Genomic DNA, 27,098 nt, shown 5'->3' with positions numbered 1-27,098 from the left:
GTTCTTGATTGATTGTTCACGCTTACAGTGGCTTTCAGACAGCATACATAAAAACAAATTTCGTCTCCCCCCTCCTCTTTTCAAAAAATAGATGGACTAGTCCTGGCAAACAGCCAACCGTTGCGCGTGACGCAAACGTTATTTTTATATATATAAATAAATAAATATGCCGTTTTCAAAATAAATTTATGCAAACCGACACACCTGATGATGACCGTTTGAGTTATGGTCGAAACGTCGTGAGAATTTTTTATTGTTTTATATATATTTTGTTATTTTGTTGTTTCTCTTCAACATGACTTTACCGAAAAAACTAAGAATATGTTGTCACCTTCTCACCAAGCTGCTTGGCAATGGTCTTGTAGCCCATTCCAGCCTTGTGTAGGTCTACAATCTTGTCCCTGACATCCTTGGAGAGCTCTTTGGTCTTGGCCATGGTGGAGAGTTTGGAATCTGATTGATTGATTGCTTCTGTGGACAGGTGTCTTTTATACAGGTAACAAGCTGAGATTAGGAGCACTCCCTTTAAGAGTGTGCTCCTAATCTCAGCTCGTTACCTGTATAAAAGACACCTGGGAGCCAGAAATCTTTCTGATTGAGAGGGGGTCAAATAATTATTTCCCTCATTAAAATGCAAATCAATTTATAACATTTTTGACATGCGTTTTTCTGGATTTTTTGTTGTGATTCTGTCTCTCACTGTTCAAATAAACCTACCATTAAAATTAAAGACTGGTCATTTTTTTGTCAGTGGGCAAACGTACAAAATCAGCAGGGGATCAAATACTTTTTTCCCTCACTGTATACACCAGGCGTCAGGGTCGGAATCTGACCCACGACATCCTGCATACCATGCAAGGGAGTTAACATCTCATAGCTACCGCGGCACCCTTCTAAATCCACACATCATCGTTATCATCATCGTTGCCTTTTCCTGCGCCCTTCCAGTTGGCCGGGGTCTGTCAGCGACATCCCTGTCCACCGCCACGGCACCGCTGGACGTGGGCGGGGAAGCGGCGGCCGCGTCGCTTGCGTTGAGCCACACGCCTTCGGACAAACCCGGTGAGCCTCTGCTTCCAACCGCCGCTCGCCTTGTTTCAGGCACCGCCAAACACGCGATGCCAATAGCATGATCGGGTGGCATGGGTTGACTGACTGAGACGGCTGGCCCAGATGCACACCAGCCGTGCCCCCCCTTCCCCCCCCACTACTGCGCCAACTCACTCTCAGGGTCTCACTCTGGCACTCACTCACTGTCTCACTTAGCCTCACTCTCTCACTCACTTTCACAACAACCGCCATCTGCCACTAAGTGGCGGTGACGTCACCACGGCACTTGTGCCAGGCTATGTGCACATTTAGACCTAGGTGCCCTGGGTCGACTTTGGAACACCTGTGCCACCTACTGCACCAACTCGCTGTGTTTTTTTCCGCCCGGCGCTCTGCCCGTTTTTGTGAGCGTCGCCCCTCTGCCCTCCACTATTATTGCTGGAGGGCGACTGCCTCCAACTGCCCAGTAATGTCCCTTCACGAGCCTCCTCCTCCCTCCTCTACAGCGGCCGATCTTGACACCGCTGCTGTCAAAACCACACACCCGCACGTCCGTTAATCTTCTACACACAGTCTCGCGGGCAGTAAAAGCACACGGTTAATTAAGATCTCACGCGGGGTCCGGGCCAACCGTGTTTGCTATTTGTCGAGTCAACACAACGCACGGTGGTGTCGTGCAGCTATCTCAGACGGGGTTCACCTGTTTAAATACAACGCCTAGAATGGACTCCCATGCCTCTAATACCACCACTGCTGCTACGCACGACGCCTGTATGCACGACGCCTTTACGCAGACAACGGAACAGAATGTAGCGCAACGCACGTATTCTTGAGGGCGTTCTTGAGTTGATTTGTCTTGTGCCATGAAATGGGACCTTTTTGCCAGTATCAAAGCATGAATGAATAAGAATCGGTTTTACCCTTACCGGCAATAGCACCTGTTTTATTACTGGCCGCAAAGAAGGCTGCTGTCTTTGGTGTCGGCCAATCAGTTTCAAAGACAATGCATTTATTATCACAGCATGTCTGTTTGCATGTTCACCACAAGTACGTGTGGTTGATGCAGACTTGATTCCTTGCAAAAGGTTTCTATTTGGGTTTTTGAACATCTCAACACTTCCTGTTTTATTGCCAGAAAGGGTACATACCGATTCTTATTTTTTCATACCTGTTGTGCAACGTGAATGTTGAACTTCTTTCGCCACCATACGCAGCCAACCGTGCCACTCGGTTGGCTGTGAGAGTGCACTGGACACGTGTGAAAAAGAGCTTCATAGCTCATCGGATTCCTCCTGCAGACTAAATAAACATTCTGACTTTGATGGTCCTGAGTATCCGGTTACCCCGGCTATTTTTTTACCATCGGTCATATCCACGCACTCCATTTAACAAAGGTGCTGTGGGACAATAAAAGCGGGTCTATGGCTGCATCACCGATCTTCCCAATATTAGCCAATCAAATGAAGGAGGAGGCGTGTCACATCATAACTCGATCCGTGGATCGATTTTCAATAAATCGACGCGGTGATTAACCCGCAAATTACGATTATTTTTTTGACATTTGTTTATTGTGAATCGATTGAGCGGAATCGATCACAATTAACCTCGATTAACGATCCACAGTGACTACATGTGGGCAAAGACGCCCCCTTCGGCCAAAGCCACGCCCACTTTGTCCCATATATTGTGGGCAAATCTCTGAGCGGCAATTTTGTCGGGTGTACGATTTTATCGTTTTTACATCGCCCTTCGCAATGACACTTTCATAGAAGCACAACATTACATAAATGAATGTAAGTTACATGGAACAACAAGCCTACAAATTCGTTAAAAGTAAAAAAAAAACATGAAAGAAGTTATAACATGCATCTTCAGCATTAGGTTGTGAACACCTCAACGCCTCCCTTGTCAGGTTGGTTTTCGTGGTGCATTGCACGTTAGCGATATGTGAACCGGCAGCGCTGCATCTTGAACACCCTACAAGGGAGATCCGTGATTCGTGAGCAGCAGCAGCAGCAGCAGCAAAGACAAAAGCACTGCAGAGAACGAGTCCAGGATTCTTAAGGAACGTTGCACAACCAACGAGGAACCTGACGGTCGGAAACAAAATGCGCGAGTCAAAAGCGGCGCAAGTGGAGTGTGGAAAAGTTAGTTCGCTCTTTATTTAAGTCTAAGTAAGGCATATGTGGTGAGATAATAATATTATTTGATACTTATAATTACTCATTTACCAAGAGTCCTAGGACTCTTTCGAGGGGGATCCTGCTACATTGGGTTTTAAAAACGATGGAAAAGATGCTATCAACCAATTAATTGTGAGTTTATGCATATGGGAGGGAAACCAGAGTGCGAGGGAGCAACACTTTATCCCGTAATAAATAGAGCAGATGGAGATTACTCCACGCACTCTGCTGGTGTACCGCCCTCCTAACAGAGCCAGGTGTATGACTGCTCGACACCGACCCACGGGTAGAAGGGAGTGAGATGGAACAGATGTAGATTAGTCCACACACTCTGCTGTCTACCGCCTTCTCGTAGAGGCAGGGGTATGGCTCCTCGACGCCCACAGGAAACGAGTTTCACACCAACCGTTTCTTCCTCCACGGCGCTGGTTTACAAGCCACGATTCCGCTCAATCGATTCACACCACCACCACCACCGCGGCCGCTCTGGCTACTGATGGCTCGTACTTTCGGCGCGTGCACTCCCTCTTTCCGTGTCTCCCCGACTCCCAATTTGACAGCCGCGCAGTTTCGCTCCACTCGGCTGGGGATCCAACCTTCGCTACCGCCCTCTGCAGCCGCGGCCCCCGTTGCTGCCTCCTCGGGACCCTCCAACCTGCGAGAAACCAAAGAGGCGTCGGCGGCAGAAACAGCTGTGGCGGTGGTTTACGACGAGGTGAAGCTGGTGCCAGTGTCCCATGTGGACGTACCGCACACGGCCATCTTGGTGACGGACTCGCAGCTGAGGAGCGAGAGGGAGGCGGCGGAGGCCTCTGTTCGGCAACAGGAGGAGAGGAGAGGGCGCAGCGGTGGTGGTGGCAGCGGTGGTGGTGGTCATGGAGGTGGTGGTCATGGAGGCGGTGGTGGTCATATTAGTGATGTTGGAGGTGGTGGCAGTGCTGGTGGTGCTGGCGGTGGTGGTGGTGGTCACGGAGATGGTGGTCATAGTGGTGGTGGTGCTGGCGATGGCGGCAACGGTGAGGTGAGACGAGGTTTCGGCAAAGAACAGGAGGCGAGGAGAGTGAAACTGTCGACTCCGGGAGGAGACATTGTTCCCAGTAAGTTTGGTATGAAGCTATTATTTCACATCGTTGTTTCATTGAGAGGTTAACTCACAACACCACCTCTGTAAGGTATATAGGGTGCTACGGTGGCTGGAAAATGTTAACTACCTCACGTGGTATACAGGATGTCGTGGGTCTGATCCCGACCCTGACACCTGCTGTATATTTGGAGTTTGCATGTTTCTCTCTGACCATGTGGATTTTTCTCCGTGTCCTACTTCTATTTCCCTCCGTGTCCTACTTCTATTTCCCTCCACATTTAAAAACGTGCGTTTATAATATTTGACTGCGATAAATGCCCACTCGATAAGCTGCTGCGTTGAGCTATTGTTTGTGATGGCCAGGTCGCTTCTGAAAAAGAGTGTCGGCCTTACCTGGTAAAATAAAACTAGTTATAGTAATTTATTATATTATAGGCACCGCTTTGTGGGAAGTCAGCAGTGGTTGTTGTGCAGCAGAGTTCTTGGTGTGGAGCAGAGATGAGCAGCAGAGGGCGCTTGAGGCAACTTTCCACTCTTGTGCCGTTTTGTCGGATACGGCAGCAACTATCTCCAGCCCTACTCCCCCCCCCACACAAAGGCTGTACGTGTATTGTCGGTGGGCTATAATAGTCAAATTAAGAATAAAATGTATTTTTTTATTTAAAGCTTTTGTGACTGCAGGGATTCATATTCTTGGTTCTTTCGGTAAAGTCACAATAAAATGTATACTCGTCAACATAGATTGGGTACACAGTTAGCCGATGGACTGGTGGGGTGAAGCGTGGGTACTACCACCTCTTTCAACACCGTCCAGCCAGCGTGGCAGAGTTGGCAACAATCTCGTTTATCCTCAGTGAAGCTGCAGGTTAGTGCTGGGTGCAACCGCATTTGCAAATATGATTTGTATTGAGGGGCTACTGTGTGTTGCATTGCTGTGGTCTGCGAAATACGTTCTATATAAATGCAATGTAAACTTATTTACTTAATCTATTTTACGTATTATTTATTTTTCCTGACCCACCTCTTTATAAGTAAAACTTATTTCGACCAGTACGTAGCCAACCGTGCTAATCATCCTACACAGATGTCCTACTGGACGTCGGTAAAAAAGAGCTTCGTAGCTTATCTAGCGGTGTCCTGAGCAGGCAACGACCACACTCCATATTGTTTTGGCACCACTACCACCACTGCCCCCATACTTCCCCTGTACTTGACCTGCTGCGTGACTCCTCGCCTCCAGACGGCCGCCGCCCCCCCGCCGCCGCCATCGCCGCCGCTCCAAGCGCACGCACGCCGAGGAGCGCGAGGCGGCAGGAGCACGAGACGACGACGATGAGGAGGAGCGACGCTGTGGTGACGCTCACGGGCAGCGGCCACACCATCGTCACGACGCCCGGGGGCCTCACCGTGATCCCCACGGGCCGCGCCGCCGCCGCCATCGTTAAGAGCAGCAGCGAGGAGAACCTCCACAGGGGCCTCCGTTTCTCCCTGGCGGCCACGCCGCCGGCCGACTCCCCGACCGTACGGCACCCTCCGCTGCGCAAAGCCACCTCGGTGGGCGCCAAGTTCTCGGTCGCGTCGGCCTGGGACCGATCGTGGAGTTTGGATTTCGGAGAGTCGCCGTTGGCGGGCAGCGACAAATCGCCGCCCTCGGGCACGGAGGCGGCTCCCGGAGGATCGCGGCTGTCGGCTGGCGCCGGTGGGGTGCCGTCCTCGGGCGCGGATGTCGGCGAGGCGCGGGCGGCTAACGACAAGTCAACGGCCTCGGATCCGCGCGTGGCTACCGTTGAGTCTCCGTCACCGAGTGGCGTTTGGTCATCGTTCTCAGATTTTGAAGCCGACGCTGGAAATTCGCCATCGTCGTGGGCGCCCGCGGGGAAGCCCGAGGCGGTGGCGCCGACAGCGGTCGGCGCTCGAACGCCACGTGCCGGCAAGGACAAGCGCGCCACCTGGCCCAAATCGGACGCCAGCTTTGCCGCGGCCGTCGGGAGCATCGGGCGGCAGGAGTCGGGGAAGACGAGGGCGGGGGAATCTCAGTCGACGGTGGGAGAGAGGCAGAAGCGCCGGTGCGAGTTTGGGAACGTGCGAATTGTCGAGTTTGGGGGGACGGAGGGCGACGCGAACGGCGGACGGACAACGACGACTTCCGTTGCCTTCGCCAAGCCGGGCGACGACGATGACGAGGAGGAGGAGGAGGCAGCGGTGGTTGTGACGGCCGGAACAGCGGGAGAGGGGGCGTCACCGTTCGGTGTGCGCCTGCGCCGCACGTCCTACTCGCTCAAGTTCAATCAGGACCGCGTGGCGGAGGAGAGGAGGGTGCGCAAGCGGCACAGCACCGGCGGCGAGCAGCTCAGCGTGGCGGTGGTGGCGAAGGACTGCACGGAGGCCGCTCGGAAGGGCGGACCGCGGGTGGTGGGAAATTCGCCAACCGCGAGGACGCCGGGGAAATCCGTGGTGCCCTCGGCCGGACGCGATGGGGTCCCGCTCACCGACAAGACCAGAGCGGCCAGGGGCGTGGCCGGGGGCGTGGTCGGGGGCGTGGCCGGGGGCGTAGCCAGAGCCGGGCTCGGCACCGTGGACAGGTCCCCGAAGGCCGGCGCGCTTCCCGCCCGCGAGGCCATGACCCTGTCATCGCCGTCACCACTGTCACCGTCGTCACCGCCGCCACCGGAGCAGGAGGAGGAACGGGGAGTACAGCCCTTGGCGGCTTTGGTGGTGGCAAAGGCGAAGGTCGCCTCGCCGGATTTTTCAGCGATCGCTGAGAAAGCCGTGGGGGGCGCGGCGAGGCGGGGCGAGGGGAGGGGGGCGCGAGGGGGGCCCGCAGAAAGTGTGGCGGCGGCGGCGGGCGGCGGCGAGCACAAGTTGGACTCCCGCACGGGGAGCGCCGCTGCGGGTCAGTGCCGCTATGGCCTCGGTCCCACTCGGTTTCCCCCCTCACCTTCCCCCCCTTTCACGTTTTACCCTGATTCTGTGACCGGCACTGTGTCGTAAGGTGAACAATCCGGAGGGTGGATCTCACGGAGTTGCCGTGAGAATTAACTTGCGTGAAAACTAGTTGAGTTGTAACACTCGGCATTAGTTCTCTCCTTTAGATTCGATAAAAAAAATGTTTGTCTTTCCCCCTCAACCGTATCTGGATTGCACCGACCGGCGTGGTGTTAGGAATCCATCGGGAAATCTCCCAGAGCGTTCCATCACACAACGCATGAGGGAACGGTCCACGGAAGTGGATATCGCACAACTGCCTCTGAGATTCAGCCTCGTGACCTATAAACTAAACCATTTTTTTAAATTTTACCACATAAGGCCCCACTGAGGTACTGTGTCGCTCTTTTTCTGAAGCGACCTGGCTTATCGCAAGAGGTGACTCGACGAAGTGGCTTTTCATCCATAATAAAGGTTTTTGGGTTAGATCGCATTATTTACAAATGTGGCGAATTGCTCGATGGTGCTGGATGTAATTACCAGCAAAACGTCGTACTCAAACTGTAAATGCTGTGGATTCACTCTTCAACACACCGGTGGGCTAAAGTAGTGAACTATTTGTCTTTTGTCAACATGACACTTTTTTGCTGATTGGCCTGTGTCGGGTGGTGGAGGGTTACGACACATTTATAAACAACGCGATCTGACCCAAAAACCTTTATTATGAATAATATTGGTCACGAAAGCCTACGTGTTAAACTGGCTGATCATCGTGTGGAAATCTACAGCGGTAGCCAAATGATGTTGATTCTAAATTTGGAGGCGAAAACCAGAGAACCTGGAGAAAAATCCATAATGGAGGAAATGAAGAGCCAATGGGAGGAGGGGGGTGGAGCTAACAGGGGCAGGACCAATGTATGATGTATGTACAGTACGTTGTATGTATTGTCGCACCGTACGTAGCCAACCGCGCTAGTCGGAGGTGCGGGGGGAAGGACGACAAACTAAACAGGAAAAGCAGTTCTTAAAGTAATGAGTTTTCAATGTAGATATAAAAGTGCACAGCTCCCAGTGGCTTCCTAATATGGGAAGGGAGAGCATTCGAGACGGCCGCGGAAGCGCGTCTGGAAGTGCCGCGCGATGATCCAGTGCCGGCCGTCTTTGTTCGCTGGTTAGAAAATGGAAGGAGGGGTCGAGCGACGACTGCCGCCGTGACGGCTGCCATCGTGATAATCGCCGCGGGGACGATGACTGCTGCCGTAACGACGACTGCCGCCCTGACAACTGCCGCTTGTCTCTACCCGCGTCCCCTCTCCGATTGTGCGTCACAGTTCCCGCTCCGGACCCCGCTGCCGCCGCTCCGTCCACGCCCCTCCACACCCCTGCGCAGGAACCCACGTGGATCACGCTCGCCCGGCGCAAACAGCGCGGCTTCGCCGAGCAACGCGACCAACAGCAGCCTCAGCAACAGCAGCAGCAGAATCAGCAGCAGCAGCAGCGGCAACAGCAGCAGCAAAATCAGCAACAGCAGCGGCAACAGCAGCAGCGGCATCAACAACAGCAGCGGCAGAATCAGCAACTGCAGCAGCAGAATCAGCAGCTGCAGCGGCAACAGAATCAGCAGCAGAATCAGCAGCTGCAGCGGCAACAACAGCAACAGCAGCATCAGCAACAGCAGCAGCGGCAGCGAAGGGTAGGGCAAGAGCCGATGTCGGCGGCCGATGGAGGAGTGGAGTGGCGCCGAGCGCCGCCCGCTCATGCCTTCCTCGGCTCCCAGTCGAGGCAGAGCGGGGCAGGAGCAGCTCGCGGCGGTGGCCACCGGCGGCCGGCGGCGCCCTCCGGCACAGAGCGGTCGCCAGCGCCCAACGTTGCTGCTTCCGCTTCTCCTGCGGCACTAGCGGTGGTCGCCAGCGCCGCTAGCGCCGAGCCCACGTGGCTGGCGCTTGCCAAGAAGAAAGCTCAGGCCTGGAGCGACAGGCCTCAAGTGCTGACCTGAGTGGCTGACTTTACGATCACGAGTGTTTGTTTTTTTTTTGTAGTTTTTATCAATGGTTTTTATCGTGAACGTTTTTTTTTCTTTTTAAATGACGATCGGTTGAAGAGGAAGATGAGAAGGGAGAGGTGGAGGAGGAGGCGGAGGAGATGCCGGCTCTGCGCGGTGGATTTAGCAACATGGGGAAAACAAACGGCTTGAACGCATTACTGCCCCGGAAAGGTATGGTTGCCACCTCTGAGGTACATGAACCCGGGACGTATCCCGGGGCGAATAAGGAGAGTAATCTGGCGACAGCGGGAGGGGAGAACTGCACGTACAACTTGAGTGGGGCATTTTTGCTCAACTCGCACAAAGCAACGTGGGAACTTGAATTGTCCCGGGGAAGACGTCCAGATTTCTCCGGCCCGCTACCTCAACGCGAGGGGGGCAGCACCACGGCTGAAGACGTGCAAAGAGTCACCGATGGCAGGGGGCCCACACTCCTCGCAGCTCGGCCCCTGTGGCCTATCGACTCCCGCCTGACTGACCCAGGGCCGACCAACCCTGGTCCGTGCAGCGACGCGGTGATTCCGTAATCTTAAAATCGGTTAAGTTTGTGTTTTTATTTTTAAACGCTCGCATGCATGCGTACGACCGCGCGGAGGGGGGGGGGCGGGGGTTGGGGTGACAATGTATTTGCACAGCTGTCAACCCATACGCTTTACCCCGTATTCTTGTACAGGGAAATTGAAGTGTCAGGTCCATACGGCGTCCAGCCGTTTCAATACGGAAAACAAAAACATTGTCTATTTGTGTTTCTCCCTTGTGATGGGACTTTGTAGGATGACCGTTGAGATTTATAAGGGCACTGAGTGACCGTTAAGGTCTGAATTGGTCTGTAATAAGGTAGGGCACTGATAAGGGGTTGACAGGTATGCATTTGTGTTCGATTCGTGCTGTATGCTGTGGGTCCACGTGAACCCTCTCCCTCCAGCCGCTAGAGACGCTACATCCAACGCGGCGTTTAAAATAATTTAAATTGTGAATCAAATCGCGAACCCCCCTGGCATCGTGGTCACCTTGTGTTCATAGCCCTCAGTGCTGCACTCGGCTTTCGAGTACTATAAAAGTTTGGGAAGGGATCTCTTGTTGTGCGATAATTGACGACTGTCTAGAGACCATCAGCCCCACTACATTTGAGAACCAGTTTAATTACACTACTCTGCAAGTCACTTGGTAACCAGGCTGAGACTATCAACTCTCTCTTGAGCACTGGCGGAGCCAGTGGGGGGGGGGGAAGGGGGGGGTGGCACGTTGCCCCCCCAATGATCCGATCGAAATCCCTAATTCGATCGGATCATTGGGGTTTGTTAGTAATAAGTCAGCATTTTGCGACCCCCACTGCCACTGTGTAGCATATTATTACGTGCCAGGGACTCTATAAGATGATAGAACAATAGTCTGAGTCCATAATTGGCAATAAATAACGGCAAAGCAGTTATAAGTGACTCACAGAATTGTCCGCAGTTGCGTATACAGTACACGACTTCTCTGAAGGCATTCACCTTCAGCGGGCGCGATGCTGATCACACAACGCGGTTCGAATTCGACCCTCGATCGATGGCTGCGCCATCGCCGCACACACGTCGAATAAAAAGCAAGGGACAAGTCCTTATTTACTGACAACTCATTTTTCTTTTTTTTCTTCTTTGGTTCTTTCGGTAAAGTCACGTAGTAATTTTTCATTGCTGGAGGGGTTGCCCCCTTACCTGAAAATCCTGGCTCTGTCATTGCTCTTGAGAACCCGGTCTAATCATAGTTGAGTCTACGTGATGATCTGCGTGAGTGTATGGGTTTCTACGCGAGTCTATGGGTTTCTACGTGAGTCTATGGGTTTCTGCGTGAGTCTATGGCTCTGTGTGCGACTCTATGAGTCTCTATGCAAGTGACTGGTGATTGGGCTAAGACCATCAACCCCCTCTGCACTCGAGACCCCGGCGTAATTGGTGTGCTTAGGCAGCTGAAACCCGCATGGGAATGTGGGGTCTCAGCGTTCTCGACTTCTCTGACTCGGCCATTGTGGACTCCTTGAGCTACCGTTCCCTCAATCGGCCTGTCTGTACACCTGCAGGGAGATTCCTTTATCACCGGCACTCGCTGGGATGTGTCGGTCAAATCATTACCCGTTCTCGTATTCTCTTGATAATAAGATGCTCGTTGGTATCCTCTAATTATATATCTTTTAATTTGCGGGTACGTCTTATCATCCTGAAAATGCACCCTCTCTCCCGGAAGATGTGATCTAGTCGAGTTGTTGATTAATAATGTGGAGTGAAAAAAAGCAGAAGACCCGGAGAAAATCCACGCGACCACCACGGAGAGAGCAGACTACAAATATACAGCAACAGCAGCAGGCATCGTCAGGGGTCGAAATCGACCCCACGACCTTCTGTATACCAGGCGAGGTAGTTAACATCTCCTAGCTACCATGGTGATGGTGATGAGAGAGAGACGCAAACTCCAAATATACAGCAGCAGGCATCAGGGTCGTGACTGACCCCACGACCTCCTGTATACCAGGAGAGGTAGTTAACATCTCCTAGCTACCATGGTGATGAGAGAGAGAGACGCAGACTCCAAATGTATTGCAGCAGGCATTGTCAGGGGTCGTAATCGACCCTACGACCTCCTGTATACCAAGCGAGGTAGTTCACATCTCCAAATATACAGCAGCAGGCGTCGTTAGGGTCGTGATCGACTCCCCCACCTCCTGTATACCAGGCGAATTAGTTAACATCTCCTAGCCACCGTGGTGATGATGATGAGAGAGACGTAGACTCCAAATATAGAGCAACAGGCGTCATTAGGATCGTGATCGACTCCACGACCTCCTGTATGCCAGGCGAGGTAGTTAACATCTAGCCACCGTGGCAGTTTCCTCCGCTGCAATTAGCGAACCCACCCAGAGAGACAGCAGAGACCGGGCATCAGCCGTCAGAATCATTTTCTGGTAAACATTGCTAAAAAGTGATTATCGTCCGGAAGGTGTGGCGGTGGTGTTGTTCAGAATCGTCTTCTGGCGATATAAAACGCGCTTCTTTACCAGAGTGCATCTTACTTTGGTGGAGCACTGTATAAACATGGAGATGTACGCGCATTTTAATTCAGGCACCACAGAATGTTACGGAGAAACAAAAGCGTTTATAAACCTTGCCTGTGGGAACGTGAATTTTTTTTAATATTCCTTAAACCAGAATACAAAAATTAGGGTCCAGCTATGTTGAAATAGACCGGTCAATTCCAATTTTGTAATATATTTTTTTTACATTTTGGAGGAAATCCTACCTGCTGTGCTTCCTTCTGTAGATGCCACCTTAATCAAAAGGCCAACGCCGTCCGCACGTCCAAATGTTGGGGGCGGCATTATTTCTATCGATGGGTACTGGGACACAATTGTAGAAATTCCACATTTGCTTCTGACGAGTCCGGTCTGTCTGTCTGTCTGACGGCCACTGTTGACTTTCCCACTAAAGTGATATGCATTGTATTGACCTTGTAGCGATGATGATGTTGGTTATTATATTGCTTCATTATAGATTTTTTTTTTTAGAATAAATCAGATGCCTGCCAACTGCCTGGTGCTGCTGCTTGTAGCTCCGAGCGAAACGTTCGTTCCCAGGGCGTTGTTGGAGGCGCTAACGGTGGTGGCGGTGCTCACGCAGTGCCGACGATCCGGCACTTCGCTTGCTCACCACGTAACAACTTTTTCAACTGGCCCTGTCGGGTGGAGGAGGGTTAATACGACACAATATTTTTACTTGCGTGACGTCCTCACCCCAAAACCAAAAAAACAATGAATTCCGAAACTTTCTGTCGGCCACGAAAACCTGCGACGTGTTAAACGCTGCTGCTGCTGCTGCTGATGTTGTTGATGATTATACTTTCCCTAATTCACTCCTGAGTCGGCATCGGAGAAGAGGAAAGAAAGAGCAACCATGTTACACAAAGACAAAGATCCCCCGTGTAGCCTTAACATACTGTAGGGCAAGTGCTGTTAGGGAGCACCTATGAAGGCCGGAACGGCACACGAGGGGGTGGGTAGCCAACACCACGCCCGGCCGCCTTTGTCTCCCTAGTGGCGATGTTTACACACTGCACCAGATACTCATTTGAGGCTGAGGCGACCTAAGGGGAGGCCCATACCCGGTTCAGATAATCGTTATTGGTGTTGGCCGTGAGCTGGAATCGAACTCAGGTCGCGGGGTTCATAGCGCATCGCGCTGACCGCTACATCACCGCTCCCCGCAACCCTTACACACACGCATGCACCAAGGCACCTACATAGTCTCGAATGATGCCCTTTAGTTATCCAGTAGAGCCTGCTAAGTCTCAAGACTCGTCTTCGGGAGGGTGTTGCTACATCGGGATGTATAGGACCTTGAACTTCATTAAACGTGTTTAGCTTCCTAGCTTGTGAAACTCAAAACGATCATGCAGACGGGTTTCATGAGCCCATCTTAGGCGGTTGCGGCCATGCTGCTGCTGCACGTGGCTTCCTGTAGTGATCCAATGGCTGTAGATGCAGCAGCAAGGGTTGGTGGATCACAACCAGATGGGCTGTGAAACTCCTTCCCTTCTACGCATCAAGGAGGAGCCGTACCCAGGCTCTGTGTTGAACTTCTTTTGCACCGTACGTAGCCAACTGTGCTAATCGGAGGTGCGTGGGAAGGACAACAAACTAAACACAACAAGCAGTTCTAAAGAAATTAGTTTGTCAATCTAGATTATTTAAAAGTGCACAGCTCCAGTGGTTTCCTAATATCGGAAGAGCGTTCCAGACGACCACAGAAGTGCATCTGAAAGCGCGCGATGTGGCGACCATCTTTGTTCGATGGTTAGCCTAAAGCCGCAGTGATAATGACCGGAGTTTGCGTGACGGTTTATGCTCCTTGACGAGATCAGCTAGGCAGTGAGTGTGTGAGAGAGTGAATGAGCGTGAGAGTGAGTGTAATAGGCACCGAGAGTAAAACAGTGAGAGTGTGAGTGAGAGCGGGACAGTGAGCGTGAGAATGAGCGAGTAAGATGTGTGGATGTGTGTTTAACTTCTTTCGCACCGTACGTAGCCAAATCTGCTCGTCGGAGGTGTGGGGGAAGGACAACCAAACGCAACAAGTAGGTCCATCTGTATGGGATAGAGTATTGCCCCCTCGCACGCGTGGGGTTGCTTCAGGTGCTCCGGCTTCCCCTTACATATATGTCAGGCTGTTCAAAACAGCCAATTGAAAACATGACCACAGATGAGTACAAAGTTGTCATCAGAGCAGACAGGACACGTGAGCGTGAGCGCCGCCTTAATGTCCCGACCACAAATGAGGTTGCAATTCTCATAGTTGGCAACGAATTCCAGACTAGGGATATTGTCTTGCATAAGAGAACTCCTGCAGGTGCAGATTCTTCCCAAATAATTGAAGAGAGTTACAGAGCCGGTGATTCTCTGAAATATCCTCTTCTGTTTGCCTTGGGGAAGGATGGCTACCACTTCCAGGGAGTTCAAGGCCACAAGGTTACTGCCGTGCAATTTTATGCCTTTTGACTGATGGTAAGAGAACGAAGAGTCCAACCGCTTGCTTCGATGTGGACCTCTCTTCCACCAGTTTCTTGTCGTGAGAAACTTCTATATTTCAAACTTAGGGTGGGGAATTATGAACGCTTGGGAGATGGAAATGATAGAAATCCAGACATTGGACAACTGACCATCCTCCCATCCTCCATTACTGGTGGTCCCAGATACATGTAAGATAAGACGCAAGATGGCATGACATGTCAGAAACTACGGCACTCCAGATCTGTTCATAACCTTCACCTGCAAGCCAAATTGGCCTGAAATAAGACCAGAGTTGCTACCTGGTCAAAGCCAAAAGCTAGAACTAACCAGGAGGCCAGAGTTTTACATAAAAAAGAATAATACTCATGAACTTTGTAAGACATAAAAGTTAATTCTTTTGTGAAGTGCACTGATACATGTAATCGATTGAGTGGCAAAAAACAATAGGTGGGTGGTTCCCTACTGCCCACTGCTGTCAATAACATTCAATGCCTACCTCAATGTAGAATACTGCAATTCTGTAAAGGCAATTCAATAAATCTGCAAGTATGTCAACAAAGGAAGCGACTAGGTGTTTGCCTTACAGAGAGGTGGGGCATCAGTGAACACGAATGATGAAGTAAAATGCTATTAAATGGGGTCGCTACATCAGCAACAATGAAGCTGTGTGGAGGATTCTGGAGTTTCCATTTCATGAGCGGTAACCCCGAAGTTGCGCACTTATGTGTCCACTTGGAAAATGATCAACGTGTCTTCAATGGTAGCAATGCCCAAGAAATAGCACAAAATCCTCCTGCTTCGTCAGCAAGATCAATTTGCACGGACATTGCTGTATTGGCAGGTGCCCCAGGTACTACACTTGGCATCCAAACAAAACATGGCAGAGATGAAAACGTGGTGCAGCGCGGTTTCTGACCATCCTGTAATCTTCTCTAATGCAGCACTAGGGGCGTGTTTACACCACAGTCCATTCCAGTAACTCAAGAGTGTTTTATTTAAATCTTCGCTTACTTTTGCACTCCGTAACATGCCCATCCTCCTCCCAGTACCTGAGAAGTGTTAATGGCATGCGTGGAACATTCCATGAGGCATGCCAGAGGAGGGGGCTTCTTGAAAATGAGAGCCACTGGAACACTACCCTGGCAGCAGCAGCAGCAACCAAATATCTGCCTTCAAAGTGAGAAATATGTTTGCTGTGCTTATCACAACCCGCTCTCCCTCCACTCCCAGGCTATTGTGGGAAACTCACAAATACTGCTGTATGGCTGAGGACATTCTGCAATGGGCTACACAAGACAGCTCTCATGTCAATTTTGCAGTACATTAATGACATGTGCAATCAATTGCTATTTTTTGATTGAGGACAAGGTCATGTCTGTAGTCGGGAAATATTTGCAGCAGTTGCAGCTTGGACTTTCGGTGCCACAAACAGGTGATTTCCAACAGGCTCGGCAGGGAAATGTTGCAGGAAAAATGCTACAATGCCACCCAGTTGGGACAGGAGGTTATGTTGGGGAGGCTGCCCCCTGCCTCCCCGTTCTCCTATGACCCACCATTCTCCGACTCTCCCCCCCTCGCTGCTGCCCCTCGTGGCATGATTTAAATGGCTGTACTAACCACCTTGCGAATACACCGCTGTGCCCCTCTCGTACACGCTAACCACGAGCTGCCCAGTGGCGAGAGCACCCATGCGGGCAGAATACACAGGCTCACAAGTTAACGTGCGCGGCGAGCGTGCACGCGCGGGCAAAATATACGCTCGTGCGAAAACACCGGACACCACAACGCGCAGGCTCACCACACCACGCACCCCTCTCTGTATCCGCAGAGACAACACAACAAGGTTTAATGTCTACTGGTGATTTATTCTCCGCTTAATGAAGTTAATCTCGTGTCAGTGCGGGTTAGCAGGGCAAGTCTACCCTATCTCCCAGTGGTCTAGGTCCCAATTTGCCTTGTCTCTCCCTACTCTCCTTAACGGATATTCCCTCTTGGCTTTACCTCTCTCCTCCGTACTTACGATCCGCTCTAGAGGTGTAGGTAGTCGCGGAGAGGCGAGGCTGCACGTGGCTTTGGCTGGGAACTGGACCTGGCTGCTCTGCGACCCGTCTCACGGACGTTCGAGTAGCAGGGGACGATGACTCCTCGGTCCCTCACTCCAGAAGACCCCGAACACAGAGAGAGCTTGCTTCTCATTTTCGTCCCTTTTCATCCCCCTACTTCAAAGCTAACGCGCCGCGAACCCGCTGGCCTCTCGTCCAATCCGGAGCCTCGGATTTCCCGCTTTTGGCCAATCGGATAATCCCCCTCTCCGACGCCCGCCCCTCATTGTTTACCCAACGTGTGCAAGTTCGAGGTCACTGCACACATTGTGCGAAACGAGGGCCCCTCCCCTCCATTGTTTAACCAAGTGCACGGCATCCTCTTGTACCGCCCCACCCCCCTCCTGCCTGCCGATCCGCGTGTGCCTTGGGTGTTTCCTCATTGCGGTTCTCAGTGAGTTTGCCGTGGCCATACAATTTTAAGTTAATCCACGGCGCCGCAGTGTCATTCGGCCTGGGGGGGGTCTGCCATTTCCCTGGCCCTGAGAAACCGTGGAGCACCCCCACGAGGGGGGCCCTCGGGTAAAAGCTCCGGGGCAGGTGACCCCCCACACGAGGCCCTACGTGAGTGCAGGTGTGTGTTCATGTGGGGGGTGGTGGGAGAAGCGCTGTGACGGAAGCCAGGTGGCTTCTCTGCTGCAGCACGGCTCCCACGGAGCGGCTTCGCTGTCGTGGCACCACATAGCCCCCCGAGGTGCCAGTCCCCGTCCCGGGTTGACTGGAGCACCTCGCCTGGGTTGCCCCCACGAGGTATCATCGCGGGGTCCGCGGGACTCGCCCAGCCCTCTCTTCCACCAGTTTCTTGTCGTGAGAAACTTCTATATTTCAAACTTAGGGTGGGGAATTATGAACGCTTGGGAGATGGAAATGATAGAAATCCAGACATTGGACAACTGACCATCCTCCCATCCTCCATTACTGGTGGTCCCAGATACATGTAAGATAAGACGCAAGATGGCATGACATGTCAGAAACTACGGCACTCCAGATCTGTTCATAACCTTCACCTGCAAGCCAAATTGGCCTGAAATAAGACCAGAGTTGCTACCTGGTCAAAGCCAAAAGCTAGAACTAACCAGGAGGCCAGAGTTTTACATAAAAAAGAATAATACTCATGAACTTTGTAAGACATAAAAGTTAATTCTTTTGTGAAGTGCACTGATACATGTAATCGATTGAGTGGCAAAAAACAATAGGTGGGTGGTTCCCTACTGCCCACTGCTGTCAATAACATTCAATGCCTACCTCAATGTAGAATACTGCAATTCTGTAAAGGCAATTCAATAAATCTGCAAGTATGTCAACAAAGGAAGCGACTAGGTGTTTGCCTTACAGAGAGGTGGGGCATCAGTGAACACGAATGATGAAGTAAAATGCTATTAAATGGGGTCGCTACATCAGCAACAATGAAGCTGTGTGGAGGATTCTGGAGTTTCCATTTCATGAGCGGTAACCCCGAAGTTGCGCACTTATGTGTCCACTTGGAAAATGATCAACGTGTCTTCAATGGTAGCAATGCCCAAGAAATAGCACAAAATCCTCCTGCTTCGTCAGCAAGATCAATTTGCACGGACATTGCTGTATTGGCAGGTGCCCCAGGTACTACACTTGGCATCCAAACAAAACATGGCAGAGATGAAAACGTGGTGCAGCGCGGTTTCTGACCATCCTGTAATCTTCTCTAATGCAGCACTAGGGGCGTGTTTACACCACAGTCCATTCCAGTAACTCAAGAGTGTTTTATTTAAATCTTCGCTTACTTTTGCACTCCGTAACATGCCCATCCTCCTCCCAGTACCTGAGAAGTGTTAATGGCATGCGTGGAACATTCCATGAGGCATGCCAGAGGAGGGGGCTTCTTGAAAATGAGAGCCACTGGAACACTACCCTGGCAGCAGCAGCAGCAACCAAATATCTGCCTTCAAAGTGAGAAATATGTTTGCTGTGCTTATCACAACCCGCTCTCCCTCCACTCCCAGGCTATTGTGGGAAACTCACAAATACTGCTGTATGGCTGAGGACATTCTGCAATGGGCTACACAAGACAGCTCTCATGTCAATTTTGCAGTACATTAATGACATGTGCAATCAATTGCTATTTTTTGATTGAGGACAAGGTCATGTCTGTAGTCGGGAAATATTTGCAGCAGTTGCAGCTTGGACTTTCGGTGCCACAAACAGGTGATTTCCAACAGGCTCGGCAGGGAAATGTTGCAGGAAAAATGCTACAATGCCACCCAGTTGGGACAGGAGGTTATGTTGGGGAGGCTGCCCCCTGCCTCCCCGTTCTCCTATGACCCACCATTCTCCGACTCTCCCCCCCTCGCTGCTGCCCCTCGTGGCATGATTTAAATGGCTGTACTAACCACCTTGCGAATACACCGCTGTGCCCCTCTCGTACACGCTAACCACGAGCTGCCCAGTGGCGAGAGCACCCATGCGGGCAGAATACACAGGCTCACAAGTTAACGTGCGCGGCGAGCGTGCACGCGCGGGCAAAATATACGCTCGTGCGAAAACACCGGACACCACAACGCGCAGGCTCACCACACCACGCACCCCTCTCTGTATCCGCAGAGACAACACAACAAGGTTTAATGTCTACTGGTGATTTATTCTCCGCTTAATGAAGTTAATCTCGTGTCAGTGCGGGTTAGCAGGGCAAGTCTACCCTATCTCCCAGTGGTCTAGGTCCCAATTTGCCTTGTCTCTCCCTACTCTCCTTAACGGATATTCCCTCTTGGCTTTACCTCTCTCCTCCGTACTTACGATCCGCTCTAGAGGTGTAGGTAGTCGCGGAGAGGCGAGGCTGCACGTGGCTTTGGCTGGGAACTGGACCTGGCTGCTCTGCGACCCGTCTCACGGACGTTCGAGTAGCAGGGGACGATGACTCCTCGGTCCCTCACTCCAGAAGACCCCGAACACAGAGAGAGCTTGCTTCTCATTTTCGTCCCTTTTCATCCCCCTACTTCAAAGCTAACGCGCCGCGAACCCGCTGGCCTCTCGTCCAATCCGGAGCCTCGGATTTCCCGCTTTTGGCCAATCGGATAATCCCCCTCTCCGACGCCCGCCCCTCATTGTTTACCCAACGTGTGCAAGTTCGAGGTCACTGCACACATTGTGCGAAACGAGGGCCCCTCCCCTCCATTGTTTAACCAAGTGCACGGCATCCTCTTGTACCGCCCCACCCCCCTCCTGCCTGCCGATCCGCGTGTGCCTTGGGTGTTTCCTCATTGCGGTTCTCAGTGAGTTTGCCGTGGCCATACAATTTTAAGTTAATCCACGGCGCCGCAGTGTCATTCGGCCTGGGGGGGGTCTGCCATTTCCCTGGCCCTGAGAAACCGTGGAGCACCCCCACGAGGGGGGCCCTCGGGTAAAAGCTCCGGGGCAGGTGACCCCCCACACGAGGCCCTACGTGAGTGCAGGTGTGTGTTCATGTGGGGGGTGGTGGGAGAAGCGCTGTGACGGAAGCCAGGTGGCTTCTCTGCTGCAGCACGGCTCCCACGGAGCGGCTTCGCTGTCGTGGCACCACATAGCCCCCCGAGGTGCCAGTCCCCGTCCCGGGTTGACTGGAGCACCTCGCCTGGGTTGCCCCCACGAGGTATCATCGCGGGGTCCGCGGGACTCGCCCAGCCCTCGTGGCCGGCCTCGGGGGTGGTGGTTCCGTCTCCAGGGGTTCCGGCGGCGGTCTCCTCCACTCCAACGGTTCTCCTCGGCCCTCGGCACCTGCGGGCTGGGAGACGAACTCAGAGGCGGCAGGGTTTAAGGGTCGTCGTCCCCGTCCCCCCCGGCCCGGGCCGGGATCCCTCGGGGCCCCGTGGGGCCCATATACCGTGCGAGGCCCCCGAGTATGGGGGGTGTGGGGACCCTGGGATTTGGGGTACTCGAACGGCGGGGTTCCCCCCACTGGAGCTGCTCTCCATGGTTTTAGTCGGCGGATGTTGACTACCATCTCCCAGCCCTTCTCCCTGAATCAGCACCGTCCAGGGGGAGATCTGTCGTTCCACGGTCCAGGGTCCCTGCCAGTAGGTGGTCAGTTTCCCTACCTGTCCGGCCCCGACACGAGGAGTGTGCAGCCACACCTTAGAGCCCTCCGAGTAGAAGGGGGGCTCCATACGGGGTCGGGCGCCCTGCTCTTGCCGCTGGTGCGCGGCCTCTCCTTGCGGGTAGGCCCGGCCCCGTGCCCCTCGCAGTCTCCATCAGGTGTTCCACGGGGCGGCTCCCCTCCTCCCGTTGCGGCGGGGGGACACCGAACAGCAGATCTGCCGGTAGACGAGACTCACGGCCAAACATCATTAGGAACGGGGTCTGTCCCGTAGACGTGTGTACCGTGGTGGTGTAAGCGCACAGGGCAGAGGGGAGGTGTTCGTCCCAGTTCTGCTGATTTGCGGCCGCCATGCGTTTGAACTTCCCGGGTAGGGTCTGGTTCATCCGGTCCACCATACCGTTCGCCTGGGGGTGGTACGCCGTGGTTCGGTTTTTCTGGATTCTGAACTCGCGGCACAGCGCCTGAAACAGCTCGGCCTCGAACTCACTACCTTGGTCGGTAATGACCCGTTCGGGGATCCCGTGCTTAAGTACGTAGTGCTCCACGAACGCTCGGGCTACCACGTGGGGCCGTCTTATCGGGGATGGCCACCGCTACAGGATAGCGTGTGAAGTACTCTACCGCTACGAGGATATATCGGTTGCTCCGGTTGGGATCGCGGGAATGGCCCTTGCAGGTCGATCCCAACCACCTGGTTCGTTCGACTGGCACGGACCGGTCACAGGGGTACCTGATATCGCGCCGGTTTCGGCCCGCATTGCTGAAACGCGCGGCAGCCCTGTACCCAGGCAGCCACGGCTTGTGCCAATTTGGGCCAGAGATACTAGCGACGCAGGGTCTCCCGAGTGCGCCGTTCGCCGTCATGGCCCCCGAGCGGGTTGGTCGTGCACCAGCCTCAGCAGCTGGGGTCGCACCTGGGCGGGAACAAATGCACCCCGGCTGGCCGGCTTCGGTTAGCTCTCATACCACCCCGTTCTGCACGCATAACCGGGTATACAAACCACTCCAGGGTCCCGGTAGGGCGCTCTTCTTCTCTTTTAGGGCCGCTGCCACCGCCGCCAGGTCCGGGTCCCGCTGCTGGGTCTGTCTCAGCTGCTCGTCGTCCAGGCCCGGGAAGGCGCAGCCGACGTCCCCTTGGATCCGCCAGGTCAGGGTGGGGTGGTTCGTCGGGTCCCCCGCTCCTTCTGCAGGGGTCTCTGCGGCGCATACCGCACTCTCTCTCGGGGGAGGGGGTTTAGTTTCGGCGCGCTCCCGGGGGCCCGCCGTCTGTCGGCAAAGTCCCCCCGTGAAGCACGGGCAGGCTTCCTCCGCCCTCGTCTCGGCGCACACTGCAGGGCATAATGGTCGGTGCGTACCCGACATTACCTGCCGTACAAATACGGCCGGAACTGTTTACACGCGAAGATCACGGCATACAGTTCTTGACGGGTCACGCAATAGTTCAGCTCAGCCCCGCTCAGGGTCCGACTGGCGTATGCGATGACCCGCTCCGTCCCACCCTGCACCTGTGACAGCACCACGCCCAGCCCACTGCTGCAGGTATCGGTGTCCAAAATAAAATCAGTGGTGAAATCGGGGAAAGCCAGGGTGGTGGTGTGGGTGAGGTGGTCTTTGAGGGTGGTGAAGGCCGTCTGGCAAGCCTCCGTCCACTGATAGGGGTTGTTAGCGGATGTGAGTTGGGTGAGTTGGGTGAGGGGGCGTGCAATCTCGCTGAATCTCTTTACAAATCGGCGATAATAGGTGGCGAGCCCCAAGAATGACCTGATCTCCGTCAGGTTCCTTGGCCGTGGCCAATCCACTACGGCGCGTACCTTTTCCGGATCAGTGCGCACCCCTGCCTCGCTGACTCGGTGTCCGAGGTACCCCACCTTGCACTGTGCAATGTAACACTTACGCGATTTGAGCTTGAGATGGGCTGCTCGCAGTTGCTGGAATACCTCCCGCAGCCTGGACCAGTGCTCAGACAGAGATCTACTGGACACTATCACGTCGTCCAGGTAAATTAGGCACTGTTCCCACTGCAAGCCCCGCATCACCAACTCCATCAACCGCTGGAACGTTGCGGGCGCTTTTGTCTGAACGGAAGCACCCGAAACTCAAACAGTCCCATCGGGGTGGTAAATGCGGTTTTTTGGCCGATCCTCCTCCGCCATCTCCACCTGCCAGTACCCGGACGCCAGATCGAGGGTGCAAAAATACCGCGCTCCTGCGAGGCTGTCAAAGGTGTCATCGATGCGTGGGATGGGGAAGGCATCGCCGAGGGTGACTGCGTTCAACTTTCGGTAATCAACACAGAATCGGGTCGACCCATCCTTTTTCGTCACTAGTACCACCGGGGCAGACCAGGGGCTCGCTGAGGGCTGGATTATGTTATCGCGGAGCATATCCATGACTGCCTCTTTAATCTGGGTCCGTTCAGGTGCAACCACTCGGTGTGCGGGGATTTTAATGGGTCAGGCGGCACCGGTGTCAATTTGGTGCTTCACAAGGTCTGTCCAACCCACGTCCGAGTCGTGTTCACTGAACACGTCGGCGTACTCCCGCAGTAACCCGCGCAGCTGATCGACCTCCCTCTTCGGTAAATCCGCCCAGGGTACGTGTAACGCGTCAAGCATCGGGACGGCCTCGGCTCGGGGAGTCGGGCCGACTCGCCAGGCTAGGTCCTGGTTGTCCTCAGGGCGACCGGGGTTTTCAGCCCAGAGTGCAAACACCGAGTCGTTAGAGTGGCGCGCGTGCAGGGGGTGTATGGTGGCTACCGGGGTGCGTCGTCATAGCATTGCCGGGGTACTGTGTGGGTTAAATACCCGCATAAACAGTCAGCCCCCGTCTGTGTTGACCAGCGTGGCTGATCCCACAACCCTGTACCGCGCCGGTGGAGGGTGTTGCCACTGGCACCAGCATCTGGGCGAGCGGTCCAATGGTGACGGCCGACACCAGGGTAGCGGCCACGGGTGTGAAGCGAGGGCGATTCGGCTCTTGTCCCAGGAACGGCATCCGCTCCCCGCTGCCTTCCACTGTGGTTTTCACACCTGATGATGACTGCTTGTGTTGCAGTCGAAACGTCGTGAGAATCTTATTGTTTTATATATTTTTTCTTTTATTGTTTCCCTTCTACGTGACTTTACCGAAAGAACCAAGAATATGCTTCAGATCGCTTTAAACTATTGTCATTGTAGTGCACAATTAATGTGGCACTGCACTTTGATGTTGTAGGATAACTTTTATTTAAAAAAGTATATTTAATTAATTAGAACGTGTTGTCTATATTTATTTAAAGTTGCGCATTTTGATGTGACATCACATTTCTCAAACCCCCCCCCCCCCCTTGTCACGCATCGTCACAAATGTCATGCCCCCCCCAGGTGCGTGATGTCATTTATGGACGGCCCCTTATGAGGTCACACTCATTACACACACAAAGTGCCTCTTGCCACAAAAAGAACAATCACCTCGCTGCTGATCTGGCTGCCGCCTGATAAAGCTAGTTATAATTACTGGCGAAACGTCGTACTCTGATGGTAAATGTTGTGGATTTGCTCTCCAACACACGGGTGTGCTGTACTAGTGTACTACACTACACTATACACTACTACACTATACACTACACTATACACTAGTGCTGTACTAGTGACGAATTGGCCACGTTCTGTTTACTTGACAAACCCCTTACTAATTGGCTGTGTCGGGTGGTGGCGGGTTTAAGGACACCTTTATATTTATGCGATACAACCCAAAATAAATTTAGATTTAAAGCTTTCGTGACTGCAGTAATTCATATTCTTAGCTCTTTCGGTAAGGTCATGTTGAAGGGAAACAATAAAATATATATAAAACAATAAAAATTCTCACGACGTTTCGACCATAACACAAACGGTCATCATCAGGTGTGAAAACCAACGGCAAGAAACATTTGAAAGAAGTGGCGGTTTGCATTTATTTATTTTTAAACGGTGTTTTACTTATTTATTTAAAAAACCGTTAGCACCACGGGCAGCGATTTGGCAGTTTGTTTAGAAGGACGAGTCCATCTATGTTCTGAAAAGAGGAGGGGGGGGGAGACGAAAAATTAATGTATGCTGTCTGAAAGCCACCGTAAGCGTGAACAATCAATTAAGACCTGAAATGTTTGATCAAATCCTTCCAATGATTGCTAAGCCAGAATCCATCTTCTCGGTTGAAATTGTCTCTGTGCTTGTATATGTGGATAGCCTCATGAACGAATCTTTCATGGTAGCCAGATGGCTTACAAAGAACATCTGTCTTGGAGAAGTCAATGTCATGTGAGCCTACTGAATTATAACAATGATCTGCCACGGCCGAGGTGTTGGTCCTACCGTGTTTAAGGTCTGCTTTGTGTTCACAAATGCGGTCCAAGACTTGGCGTTTGGTTTCTCCAATGTAACTACTACCACAGAGGCAACTTAGTTTGTAGACACCAGGGTACTGTATGTCCGGAATCACATCTTTTACAGACGGAACCAGATCACGGATTTTACGTGATGTGTTGAAACGGACCTGGATCTTGTGTTTATTCAAGATTTTGGAGATCTTTTTTGTGGTCCCCGCAATGTAGGGTAAAGTGATGGTTTTGAAAGGCTCCTCAAGAGGGTCCTTCTTCATGGTTTGAGTGATAGCTTTGCGGATTGTATAGTCGGAGTAACCATTAGCCTTAAGAGCTTGGTGTACGTGCTTGAGTTCACTGCCTATGTGTTCCTGGTCGGACATGCATTGGGCTCTATGATACAGAGTCTTGATGAGAGAATTCTTCTGTGATGGATGGTGGTGGCAATCCGGTTTCAGATAAGCATCCGTATGGGTAGCTTTCCTGTAGACACAGTGGCTCATTGAACCATCAGGTCTCTTTTTTATTAGGACATCCAAAAAAGGTAGCCTGCCATCTTTTTTGACTTCCATGGTAAATCTGATGGCTGGGTGTATGGAATTGATGTGGTCGAAGAATTGGTCTAGAGCAGGCCGGCCATGTGGCCAGATGACAAAATTGTCATCCACATACCTCTTCCATAAGGTCATGGAGCAATTTGAGACTGACGCCATCCAGACTGCCACTCTGCGCCCAACCTTATGGAAGAGGTACGTGGATGACAATTTTGTCATCTGGCCACATGGCCGGCCTGCTCTAGACCAATTCTTCGACCACATCAATTCCATACACCCAGCCATCAGATTTACCATGGAAGTTGAAAAAGATGGCAGCTACCTTTTTTGGCTGTCATAATAAAAAAGAGACCTGATGGTTCAATGAGCCACTCTGTCTGCAGGAAAGCAACCCATACGGATGCTTATTTGAAACCGGATTCCCACCACCATCCATCACAGAAGAATTCTCTCATCAAAACTCTGTACCATAGAGCCCAATGCATATCCGACCAGGAAAACATAGGCAGTGAACTCAAGCACGTACACCAAGCTCTTAAGGCTAATGGTTACTCCGACTATACAATCTGCAAAGCTATCACTCAAACCATGAAGAAGGGACCCTCTTGAGGAGCCTACATTGTGGGGATCACAAAAAAGATCTCCAAAATCTTGAATAAACACAAGATCCAGGTCCGTTTCAACACATTACATAAAATCCGTGATCTGGTTCCGTCTGTAAAAGATGTGATTCCGGACATACAGTACCCTGGTGTCTACAAACTAAGTTGCCTCTGTGGTAGTAGTTACATTGGAGAAACCAAACGCCATGTCTTGGACCGCATTTGTGAACACAAAGCAGACCTTAAACTTGGTAGGACCAACACCTCGGCCGTGGCAGATCATTGTTATAATTCAGTAGGCTCACATGACATTGACTTCTCCAAGACAGAGGTTCTTTGTAAGCCATCTGGCTACCATGAGAGATTCGTTCATGAGGCTATCCACATATACAAGCACAGAGACAATTTCAACCGAGAAGATGGATTCTGGCTTAGCAATCATTGGAAGGATTTGATCAACCATTTCAGGTTTTAATTGATTGTTCACGCTTACGGTGGCTTTTAGACAGCATACATTAATTTTTCGTCTCCCCCCTACTCTTTTCAGAACATAGATGGACTTGTCCTTCTAAACAAACTGCCAAATCGCTGCCCGTGGCGCTAACGTTTTAAAATAAATAAATAAATA

At 52.3% G+C, this 27,098-nt stretch overlaps 1 protein-coding gene across 1 annotated transcript in view; it reads left to right on the top strand.

Annotated features, from left to right (window-relative positions):
- The window catches only part of LOC116958337 (uncharacterized), a 57,861-nt gene extending 43,570 nt beyond the window's left edge, over window positions 1-14,291 (top strand). The window contains exons 8-11 of the mRNA XM_032980892.2: window positions 949-1,062; window positions 3,794-4,330; window positions 5,558-7,210; window positions 8,574-14,291. Of these exons, the coding sequence (XP_032836783.2) occupies window positions 949-1,062; window positions 3,794-4,330; window positions 5,558-7,210; window positions 8,574-9,238 (2,969 nt within the window). The 3' untranslated portion in view covers window positions 9,239-14,291. The remainder of the gene's footprint in view (window positions 1-948; window positions 1,063-3,793; window positions 4,331-5,557; window positions 7,211-8,573) is intronic.
- Window positions 14,292-27,098: the final 12,807 nt, after the last annotated feature.

This window comes from Petromyzon marinus (assembly GCF_048934315.1).
Source record: "Petromyzon marinus isolate PM22_M1 ecotype Great Lakes invasive population chromosome 76 unlocalized genomic scaffold, UKy_Petmar_22M1.pri1.0 chr76_unloc.3, whole genome shotgun sequence".
Lineage (NCBI taxonomy): Eukaryota > Metazoa > Chordata > Hyperoartia > Petromyzontiformes > Petromyzontidae > Petromyzon > Petromyzon marinus.
Note: the sequence above shows the minus strand (reverse complement) of the source record. Positions and strands in the feature narration are given on the sequence as shown.